The sequence below is a fragment of the Marmota flaviventris genome, chromosome 10, assembly GCF_047511675.1.
Source record: "Marmota flaviventris isolate mMarFla1 chromosome 10, mMarFla1.hap1, whole genome shotgun sequence".
NCBI classification, from domain to species: Eukaryota; Metazoa; Chordata; class Mammalia; order Rodentia; family Sciuridae; genus Marmota; species Marmota flaviventris.
The window spans coordinates 41,306,206-41,317,872 of record NC_092507.1 but is presented as its reverse complement, the minus strand read 5'-3'; the positions used below and the strand labels follow the sequence as shown (position 1 = coordinate 41,317,872).

The 11,667-nt window shown below is 38.4% G+C and overlaps 1 protein-coding gene across 3 annotated transcripts in view; it reads right to left on the bottom strand.

Annotated features, from left to right (window-relative positions):
* Zfyve9 (zinc finger FYVE-type containing 9) overlaps nt 1-11,667 on the bottom strand; it is a 217,031-nt gene that overhangs the window by 1,376 nt on the left and 203,988 nt on the right. For 2 of the 3 annotated variants that reach the window (XM_027945059.2, XM_071617821.1), the window contains 3 exons: nt 9,790-9,952; nt 3,441-3,546; nt 901-1,077 (listed from right to left, as the gene is read on the bottom strand). In XM_027945059.2, the coding sequence (XP_027800860.1) occupies nt 901-1,077; nt 3,441-3,546; nt 9,790-9,952 (446 nt within the window). Of the gene's footprint in view, nt 1-900; nt 1,078-2,903; nt 3,053-3,440; nt 3,547-9,789; nt 9,953-11,667 lie in introns of those variants that run through there. The other variant, XR_011708836.1, reaches the window with a different exon arrangement.

Genomic DNA, 11,667 nt, shown 5'->3' with positions numbered 1-11,667 from the left:
ATTTACTAGTTCCCTGATAATGGAACAATTCTGCACTTAGGAACCAGTTTCTCCCTATAGAACCTTAGGTCAGGAGCAGCTTTTGGGCAGAAATAATACTTAGCTGGGAGGGGTGATCATGCTGAACACTCACACTCATTTTCTAAATGACTCAAAACTAAAGGGTTGAGGGAGATAAAGAGGTCTGGCAATTTATGAACATCAAAGCAGAACCAATGGGATCTCTCTCAGGCAGCCAAAGTCCAAAGAAATTGTAGAGATTAGAGTGCTTAGCCTTAGGAGAAAGACATTGGGACAAGGAACTGGGACTTGTGGGGTGTGAACTGGATTGTTTCTACAAAGAGCTTATAAAAACATTAGGACAGACATGAGGGAAGCCTGACAACGGGAGACCTTAACAGGAAAATTATGAGGGAGGGGAAAAGCTCAAGTTTTAGCCACAAACTAGTAAGAAAATATTGGCAGTAAGAAAAATCTCATTAAGGCATGGGTGATTGCAGCGGCCAGTTAACAGAAGCCTGCTCTAACTGGATTAAGAAAACAACAAGATTAGGGACTAGTGCCCTCAAAGGGAGCAAAGTGTGATGCATGATGGGTGGGACTGGGGAGTATCACACAGGTGCCAGTCAGAGGGGTGGCAGGTCCTCACACTCCTCTCCTGACCATGGAGAGAAGGCAGGTAACTCTCTAGAAGGCATGTGGTAAAGAGGACATGGTTAAAACGTTCAGAGAGCATCTTACCAAGAGGATATATGGGTATTTTAATATTAGAGGGAGATTAGAACATTACGCCTGTGAAGGCCAGGAGATCTGGAGAACTCTGGGTTAATTCAGGAAAACTCATGACAGAAAATACAGACTTTGCCCAAGGCCAGCTTCAGAAGCTAAGATTCTTCTTACCTGGTCTGAGTCCAGTGTCACACGTAGTCCCAGTTTTGTCATTCCATCTTCCTTCAGAAGCTTCAGGTGGGGACACAGAGCAAGGCAAAAAGCCTTGGCAACATGCTCAGTCAATCTGCTATGATCTGCAGGATCACTTAGGCAATTATGCTGATCATCATTTTCTAGGAAAAACACCTGTTCCCCAAACAAAAGAGACTTTTAATCTTTGGCATAGGTTTTGAATAAGTGGATTAGCTCACAAGTGGATAAGCACTATAGTTCTCCAAGAAGTACAAGATGATCTGACAGGAGCAGGACACCATATAGTTCCTGGGTCATGAAAAGTAGGGCACCAAAAAAAAAAAAAAAAAAAAAATCTTCATGGTCCCTGCACACACACATTGGTAGTAGCAGCCTATTTCCCTGCAAGACTCCACCACAGCCTGATGGCACATCCTACTCAGAACTAGAAAAGGCCTCCATTTTGCATTATACACTTTTAAAAGGTAATACTGATGTATGGACAACGTTCTGAGGAAGTGACTCACTCAAGTGCACAAAAATATTCAGAGAGCCAAGCCTAGAATCCAACTCTTCTGCCTCTTGACCTACACAGAGCTTTTCTCCCTACATAACCCTGCCACTGTAGACACCAAAACTGTTGTCAGTGTGCTAGCACAGAGCCAAGCACTGCCCAGTGCATAGTCAGAAGCACAGCAAATGTGAACTGAGAGACCCAAGTCCTAGTCACACAGCTGCCTATGCCTTAATGAGTCCTCTAGTCAAACCAAAGGATTAACAGATGTCAAAGGCCTTTTTTATTTTTTATTTTTTTGAGATGGCATTTATGTTGCCCAGGCTGGTCTTGAACTTATGGGCTCAAGTAACCCTCTAACCTCAGCCTCCTGAGTAGCTAGACCTACAAGCATGTGCTAACATGCCCAGTTTTCAAAGGACTTCTTAATGCCTAATTTCCTCTATAAAAATGAAAAGAACTTACCATCTCTGGATACTGTAAAGTGTAAACAATATAAAAGCAAAATATAAAAAAAAATAATGCAAATATATAATGCTTACTGTTCAAATAAGGGGCTCATACTAAGCATATTATCAAGGGAGCAGCTCTGCAGCCCTGTGCTTGTATGTTCTAGAGAGAGTGACAGCATGACATGATAGAAAGAGCTCTGAAGTGGGTGTCAGAAGACAGAACCCTGGATGCTGCTCTGCTAACAATCAGCATTAGTCACAAAGTTATAAAGCCCATTTTCTCATCAGCATGATGAAATGGGTACTCTGCCTACCTCACTGAGTTACTGAAGAACAAAAGAGGGAATGGAGGTCAAACTGCTTTATAAGCTATAAAGAGTTTTACATGTTCCAGACTCTGCACTGCTAAAAACGTGTCAAGGATTGATCATTATAAAGCAAGAAACTAAAATTGCTCAGCTGAATATAAAATCATGGAGCCTGGTATAGAGGATGAAACAACAGCTCAAGACCAAGAGAAACAGGCTGCAGTCCCTGTGCTATCAGAAACCAGCTATGAGATCCTGAATAAGATAATGAACCTTTCTTAGCTTCAGCTTCTTTATGCATGAAATGGAAAATGAGGAGTCACAGAATTAAAAAAAAAATAAGACAAATCTGAAAGGAATTCTAGAGATTGTATAATTGAACCTTCATGAAGTTTAAAAACCATTAAGAGGCCTACCTATTTACTCTTTGAGAATAAACTTGCTAATCTGTGTGACTGTCCACACAATCAGGGCCCAGCCCTGCTCCTTTTCATTCCCATATTAGACTCTATTAATACAGCCTTCATGGTAAACAGCACTTAATTTAGTGTAAATGAGCTTAGAAGTTGGCCAGAGATGAGTTTAAATTAGCAACTTGCCATTACTGATTTGCCTCTAGTTATTGACAAGATACTTATCTCTGAGCTTTAGATTTTGTATTGTGAAAAGAAAAATAAAAGATTTGGGGGAGGGGGAGTTCCAGGGACTGAACCTAGGGGTGCTCACCCACTTAGAACATCCCCAGCCCATTTTTGTTTTCTTTTGTTTTTAATTTTGAGACAGGGTCTTGCTATGTTGCTGAGGCTGGCTCGAACTTGCAGTCCTCCTGCCTCAGCCTCCTAAACCACTGGGATAACAGGCATGCAGCACTGCACCTGGCAAAAAAAAAAAAAAAAAAGTCTATTTTTTTTTTAAGACTGTGTTATCTCAGATATTTAACTGTAAATGCAGCAAGACTCTTGTAGCTTTCTGAAGATCATACCAAAGATAGTATGTACCACTCAGAGATGTACTCTTTGAATTCTGATGCAAATAATCTCTAAAAGCAAGTTCATCAGATTACAGCAAGCTACACATGATGGCAGTTCTTCTCAGGGATCTAAGACAGACCAGGGGGAATTAGAGTTTAGTAGGTAAATGGAAAGACTTCTTTCTCAGAAAGATTTTTTCTTTATCTTCCGGAATCAGCCTGGAATGTGGCTCTCAGCCTGGCAAAAAGTTGTGCTCAAAGCAGGTCAAGGGTACCAAGTTTCATTTCCTTACCTCTGTCCATCTGATGACTTTTCCATTTGCTTTATACTCTGATCCATGGAATATCTTCACATTTGTTATAGACTCCATGGACTTCCCATCTATAGGACTTATGACACTAAAACAGAGGAAGGGAAAAGAAATACATCTGATCAAGTCTTGCTATTAACTACATTGGGTGCCTTGTTGAACCCATCTTTGCAGCACATTATAATAGGAAGCCTTTGTACAAAAATGCACATAAACAGAGAGGACCTATGCATTGAAATGATTCAAAAAATTCACAAACACATTTTTCTAGAAGCTGGCTCTCTTTAATGTAAACAAATCATTTAATTAAACCTGATCTTCTAGCATGCCTTCTTTCCATAAAAAATGCATCTAATTTTGTTTTCCCACTCTGTTCCTGACTCTAATAACATTCACCATGTAATATTCTTCATATATTCACATATCTACCTTACAAATGAATTTCTGAAGGAAGTGATATAGGCACTCTGTGTGCTGTAATTTCAGTACTGATCAACTATTCAGAACTCAATGAAATTGAGTTCGTTAAATTAGGAATTTAATGAAAGTTCATTAAGAATTATTTAACCTAGCTGGGCACACACTTGTAACCCTAGCTACTTGGGAGAGTGAGGCACGAGGATTCCAAGTTCAAGGCCAGCCTGGGTAACTTAGCAAGATCTTGTCTCAAAAATAAAATTTTTAAAAGGGGGTTAGAGAGATAGCTCAGTGGGAGAGCATGTGTGATGCCCTGGGTTCTATCCCCAACACCACCCCAAAACTCCCCCAAAGAAATAAAAAACAATTTTTTGACCAAGTATGTTAATTAGAACAGTTCTACTGGGAACTGATGAACCAGTATCCTTGTATCTATCGCAAATTCCTTCTAGTACTATCACTCCTAGATTCCTGAACAGAAAAAGCACTTTAGAAATTCATTTCCTCCCTAAATATAGCAAGTAAATTCAATATGTGGAGATACACATTTATTCTGATAAGGACCCTAAACATTTGGCACAGACTCTAGACTCTTCCTGACAACTTTCAAACCATTTATGTTCTTGATTGTCTATGTATTAAAAGTCAAATTTGATGGGTGTGGTGGTACACACCTGTAATCCCAGAAACTGGGGAGGCTAAGGCAGGAGGATCACAAGTTTAAGGTCAAACTAGGCAACTTAGTAAGATCCTATCTGAAAAGAATATAAAAACAGGCTGGAAACTATGCAACTTCTAGAATAGAATGCAGGGTAAACAATGTAGGTTTAACATAGAGGTGCAGGCAACAATTTTCTCAATAGGACCCCTGAAACTCAGGAAATAATGCCAAGTTAATAAGTGAGATGACATCAAATTTAAAAGCTTCTTCACAGCAAAGGAAACAATTAAGAATGTGAAGACAGACTGGGAGAAAATCTTTGGGAGCTATTCTTCTGACAGAGATGTAAAATCCAGAATATAAAGACCTCAACAAACTTAACACCAAAAAAAAAAAAATCAAATAATTCAATAAATGGGCAAATGAACTAAAGACACTTTTCAAAAGAATAAAAATGACCAACAAATATATGCAAAAATGTTCAACATCATTAGCAATTAAGGAAATGCAAATCACTGAAATTTCATCTCACTTCGGTTAGAATGTCAGTCTTAAAGAATACAAACAAAAATAAATGATGGAAAAGATGCAGAGGAAAAAAGAACACAATCACACTGTTGGCAACAGACAAATTATGCAACCATCCCAAGTGTCCATGAATAGATAAAGAAAATGTGATATATGCCGGGTGCGGTGGTGCGCGCCTGTAATTCTGCTGGATTGGGAGTCTAAGGCAGGAGGATTGTGGGTTCAAAGCCAGCCTCAGCAACTTAGCAAGACCCTGTCTCAAAAAATAAAATATAATCCCCAGTTCTCCCCACAAAAAAAAAAGAAAGAAAATGTGGTATTATACACACAATAAAGTTTTATTCGTCTATAAAGAAGAATGAGATTATATCATTTGCAGGAAAATGGATGGAATTTTGAGACCAAAATAAGCCAAACTCAGAAAGTCAAGGGTCATATGTCATCATACATTTTCTCTCATATGTGGAAGCTAGAGAGGAAAAAGGAAAAGAAAGGTATGTGTGGAGGGGTAGGGAGTCTCATTAAAATTAAGGGGAGATTAGCAGAGTAGAGATAAGAGACCCTGGGGAGGGAGGAGAGAAAGGAAAAGGAAAATATTGAGGAATAATACTGGCCAAATTATATAGTTATATTGTATGCATGTATGAATATGTAACAACAAATCCCATCATTATGTGCAACAATAATATACCAAAAAAATATAAAAGAAGAAAAAAAATTTTGTTTTGTTTTGGGGATTGAACCTAGGGTTACTTAACCACTGAACCACATCCCTAGTTCTTTTTATTTGAGACCAGTTCTCACTGAGTTGCTTAGGGCCTCACTAAATTATGAGGCTGGCTTTGAACCCGTGATCCTCCTGCCTCAGCCTCCAAAGTCACTGGGATTATTATAGGCATATGCCACTGTACCAGCTGAAAGGAAAAAGTCTAAAAAAATAAAAAAGGGCTGAGGGTGTAGTTCTGTGATAAAGTGTCCCAGTATTAGTACTAAAAAAAAAAAATCAAATTATCAGGCATTCACTTCATTCATTTAGATTAAAATTATTAAACAATTTAAGTTAAATTTTTAATTTAGGGCAGTGGCCCGTACCTGTAATCCCAGCAGCTAAGGAGGCTGAGACAGGAGGATCATGAGTTCAAATCCAGCCTCAGCAATGTAGTGAGGCAGTTAGCAACCCAGCAAGACCCTGTCTCTAAATAATATGTAAAAAAGGGCTGGGGATGTGGCTCAGTGGTTAAGCACCCCAGGGTTCAATCCTCAATATCCCCCCAAAATAAAAAAATCAAAATAAATTCTAACATCATGCACCAATGCTAAAATAGGGGGGTCAGAGTGTTGGTCAGTGGTATCATTCATACTTAGCATGAGCAAGGCCCTGGGTTCAATGCCCAGGGTTCAATGCCCAGTACCTGCCCTCCCCAAAAGGTACCCTCAGTTGATTAGAATACTTTGAGACAAAACATTTGTACATTCAGTAACGAGTTGGAAAACAATCAATCTATACATTACAAACTGAGTTCAAGAATGTTTTCTGGTGAGTTTTTGTCCTACTCTAAGAAGTTGCCACCAGCAGCTGCTATAGAAAAGGGCAACTTGCTATTGTCAGTTACTGATACCTTACAGCACCAAATTTTCAGAGTAATCATTTTTTTTCCAATTATATATATTTCCAACTATAAGAATTAAACACAAGCTTATTTTGAAACTAAATTTTTCAATTAAGAATGGGAAGATAGGGCTGGGGTTGTAGCTCAGTGGTAGAGCATTTGCCTAGCATGTGAGAGGCCCTGGGTTCAATCCTCAGTACCACATAAAAACAAATAAAATGAAGGTACTGTGTCCAACTACAACTAAAAAGTAAATATTAAAAAAAAAAAAGAATGGGAAGATAAAAGGGTTACTTGTGAAACAGGAAAACATACATTGATAGGAAATTGCTTCTTTTTGGCTGAGGGTGTAACTCTGTCGTACAGTGTATGCTTAGTGTGCTCAAGGTCCTGAGTTCAACCCAGAGCATGGGAATAGGGACAAGAGGGAGGGGGGAAGAATAGAAAAGAAGCAAGAAATTGTTCCTTTTTGTTCCTCCCCAGAAACTTTTAAAAAAATTATGGGGTGCAATGTTCTAAATGCCCTCTTTCTGCTTTTACTCCTGCTGTTCCCTCAGATTAAAATACATCTTTGGGCACAATTATGTGGCAAATACTTACTTACCTCACCATAGTCAGGTTAAGTACCAGTTATTTCTCTGTGGAATCTTTCTTGAATATGGCCCTACCATGTCTACCAAGCTTCCTATTTGCTTTTAAAAGTTTCATATCTTATATAGTTATTAGTCAATTTCTTCCATACTTTGGTACACTTATTTTAATTTATAATTCTTAAAAACTAGACTGAATACTTATTAGCAGGAAACACATATTTGCCTTTTTTTTTTTTTTCCTTTCCTAGTGCTGAGAGATTGAACTCAGCACATACTGGATGTGGATGAAAACCGTGTATGCTAAGCACATATTCTACCACTAAGCTATATTCCCAGTCTCTGGAATTCTTTTTTCCCTCTTCCTCCTCGTTATTTATTTATTTGTTTGTTTGTTTATTTATTTATTTTTTATAGCAGTGCTAGGTACTGAACCCAGGATCTGCACTATTTAAGTGTTCCATTGAGCTACATCCCCAACACCTTTTATTTTGAGACAGAGTCTTACTAAATTGCCCAGGCTGGCCACAAACTTGTGATCCTCTTGTTTCAGCCTCCCAAGTAACTGAGAATAAAAGTATGCACCACATCATCTAGCTTGGAGAATTCAATTTGCTTTACCAGAACTTTGACATAACCTGAAGGATGGATGGACAGATGGATGGATAAATGAATGGGAAAAAGATGAATACAATGAATTATGGTATATTTATTCATTCAATCCATTTTTTTCCAGTACTAGGGACTGAACAAAGGGACACTTTATTACTGAGCTATCCCCAGCCCTTTCATCTTTCATGGTTGGGACAGAGTCTTGTTACATTCCAAGGCTGGCTTTGAACCTGAAATCCTCCTGCCTCAGTCTCCTGAGTCAGTGGGATTAGTGGCATGTACCACCGGGCCCAGCTCAAACAATATTTTTTTTAAGAAATACTTAGTAGGTGCCAGATAGTATTTTAGGTATTGGTAATAAATATAGCAATGAATAAGCCAGACTAAAATTCCTATACTCATGGGGCTTGCACTCCAGGGGCATACAGTAAAACAAATAAGTAAAAATATATTATATATTATAGTGCTATTGAGAAATAATGATGAGGAGGGAAACAGTAAATATTAGATGTGGGAGAGAGAAATGTATGAGAGGGTTAAAATACAGATAAGTTGACCATGAAAGGCCTTATTGAGAATGTGACATTTTTAAAAAGATTTGAAGGCGAGGAAGTGATTTATGTGACTAAAGATAAACTGAGAGAATAGCATGTACAAAGGTCTAGGGTAGAAGTATAGCTGTACTCAAGTAAGAAACCAGTGTTTTCGGGCAGGGTGGTGCACATCTATAATCCCTGTGGCTTGGGAGGCAGGAGGATCACAAGTTTAAAGCCGGCCTCAGCAAGCTTAGCAAGGCCTTGTCTCAAAAAACAAAAAGAACTGGGGATGTGGCTAAGTGGTTAAGCATCCCTGAGTTTAATTCTGGGTACAACCTCCACCCCGGAAGGAAGGAAGGAAATCAAGCCAGTGTTGTTTCTGAGAGGTAACAGGGTGGGAAGAGGGATGCCCAGATTGTGTAAGACCATATAGGTCATAAACAACTTTGGCTTTTGCACTAAAAAATACTGGAAGCCATTGGTGAGTGTGAGGAGAAAAGTGACATTATCCTGGCTGTTATACTGGAAACAGACTGGGTTGGAGGAACGCAGGCCAACACCAGAAACAAGGAAACCAATGAAGAGGCTACTGCAATAATCTAGACCAAATGAGATGATGGCTTATACTAGGATGATAGTAGTAGAGGTGGTGAGAAACAGTATGAAGTACAATGAGCAGGATTTACTTTGAATTAAGAATTCCACAATGTGGAGTATAAGAGAAAGAAAAGTGTCAAAAAAGACTCCAAAATTTTGTCTTGAGTCATTCAAACAGAATTGCCATATACTGGGAAAGAGTGTAAGATCTAAAGCCCAAAGAGGTAGTTTTAAGTCCTAGTCCTGCCACGTCCTAGGTTTATGGATCTGACAAACCATTTATCTTTTTGGTACCTATGAATCCTTTTGTAAAATGGAAATAATACTACTTGTTATATCAAATGAAACAAATATTAGCAAAAATGCTTTTTGTAAGTCATAAAAGGCTATTTCTATTACTTCAGAAACTGTAGAAAGACTTTTCTGTTTCATCAATCTTTCCCCTTATCCTTCCCTTAAAAATACAGAAACTCAGGCTGGGGTTGTAAGTAGAGCGCTTCTCTAGCATGTGTGAGGCACTGGGTTCAATCTTTAGCACCACATAAAATTAAACAAATAAAACAAAGGTTCTATGTTCATCTACAACTAAAAAAATATTTTAAAATACATAAACTCTTTCACAAATTAAGCCAAGAAATCAGAAATTTAAAGCTCTATTATACAGTCCTTTTTTTTAGGCAGGCTTTTAATAAGTAAAACTATAAAACACCAGTATAGAGAGCAGACAAAACCCAGAGCTGTCCTACAAGTGCCACAAGGGGGGAAGTGGGCTGCATTTACCCCTTGTTAACGTTCTTGTCGTCATCCACCCACTGGATGTGAATGTGCTCCTGGGGATCCTCTGCATCTGCCTTTCCACAGGTGATGGTGAAGTCCTTCATCTCTCGAAGCGCCTGCCTCAAGGAATCCATGTTCTCTGCAGTGATCTGGACCATAACGCCATCTAAGAATCAGCACCAAGATAATACAGATGGAAACAATGCAAAGCTATGGAGGGCAGATGTGATGCAGTACCTGGCATTAGCAAATCCCTCAGATGTTAAATGTGAAACTTCACTCTGTTCTTCAAAGCTAACAGATACAAAGGTTTTGTTTTGGGGGCTGAATTTCTTATTCATTAAACGAGTTGTGAGGGCAAATGCCAAGAAGGATCCTGCTTAAAATACTTGCCTGTTGATTTCACTTCAGATACAATTAAGGGTTTCTCCTGAGGGCTGCTCAAAGGGAAAACATACATGGTCACATTGCTCTTCTGGACTCACAGAACACTTTGTTTCTGTTTCCTCTCTTTAATTCCTTATGCTCAGATCATATGTATTTATTTATTTGTACCTCCATGTGTCTCACCTAACTGTGATTGCCTGGCACAGATTGAATACCCAGTAAACGTTTGTTAAGTAAATCACTGAATACACTACAGTAGTACACTTGGGAATATATCTACTTACTGACCAGCAATAAGGCAAACCTACCAGAGTTTCATATAGGTTACGTAGTCAACAGATGGTAACTATTTTTCAGCTATCTACCTGAGTCAAAGTTAAACAATGAAATTGAGGGTAAAAGTTGTTATGTGCTGAGCAATTACCCTGCTTCACTGACATACAATCTTGTCAGCTGTAATAATTTCTACAGAGCCTTAATAAAATTTTACAAATAAGCAGCCAATTTCTCTACTGAAACACAGTGAAATGTAAGACCCAAGAAACCAAACCAAGGACATAAACACATGACATATAACTTTGTGTGTGTGGTGGGGGATGAATGGAAATCAAACCCAGGTGTACTTTACCACTGAGCTACATCACAAGGACTTCTTATTTTATTTTTAGACAGGGTTCTGCTAGATTGCCAGAGTCTGGCCTTGCACTTGCAATCCTCCTGCCTCCCAAGTGGCTGGATTACAAATGTGTGCCACCATGCCTGGTTAACACATGCCTTTCAAAAACACTGTTTTGCATTTGTAAGAATCTGTTTCAGTTCAATTCATCCTTTAAGCAACACTTAAGTTATATATATATATATATATATATGATTCTGAGGATTTTTATGTTATTTTTTTAATCACTTTATAAAAAAAACAAACAAAAAACCCCCACGAATTTAACAATAGCCTAGATAGGTATTAATTAGTCACTTTAGACAAAATGAGATTTGGTCTAGACTTCTTAACAACTTTCTTTTCGAGATGGAGTCTCACTATGTTGCCCAAGCTAGTCTTGAGCACCTGGGCTCAAGTGATCTTTCTGCATCAACCTTCAAAATAGCTGAGACTACAGGTATGTGCTCAGCTACTTAACAGTTTCCTAATAGCATGCTCTTGCTTGATAGTCAAGAGTTTTGAATTTTTGTTGTAAAATACTATTATACTCTGAGTTTCACTATTTTATTAAATTTACCAAAAAAAAAAAAAAAATCAAAGCCAGTATCTACAAATCCATGTAAGATTATCTAATTAGCACACTGGTATTCAGCCCTCAGAAAGGACTGCTTTCAGAAAGGGCCTTGCTCACTACTATGGAAACTGAAACTTATCCTCATGTGGCCAATGATTTTCCAACACTAGCCGCATCTTCTATTTGATGTGTTTTTCTACAATGCTACCTTTCCATTCCCCATCAAGAAGTGGAGTCTAATTCCTCTCCTTTCTTCCAAAAC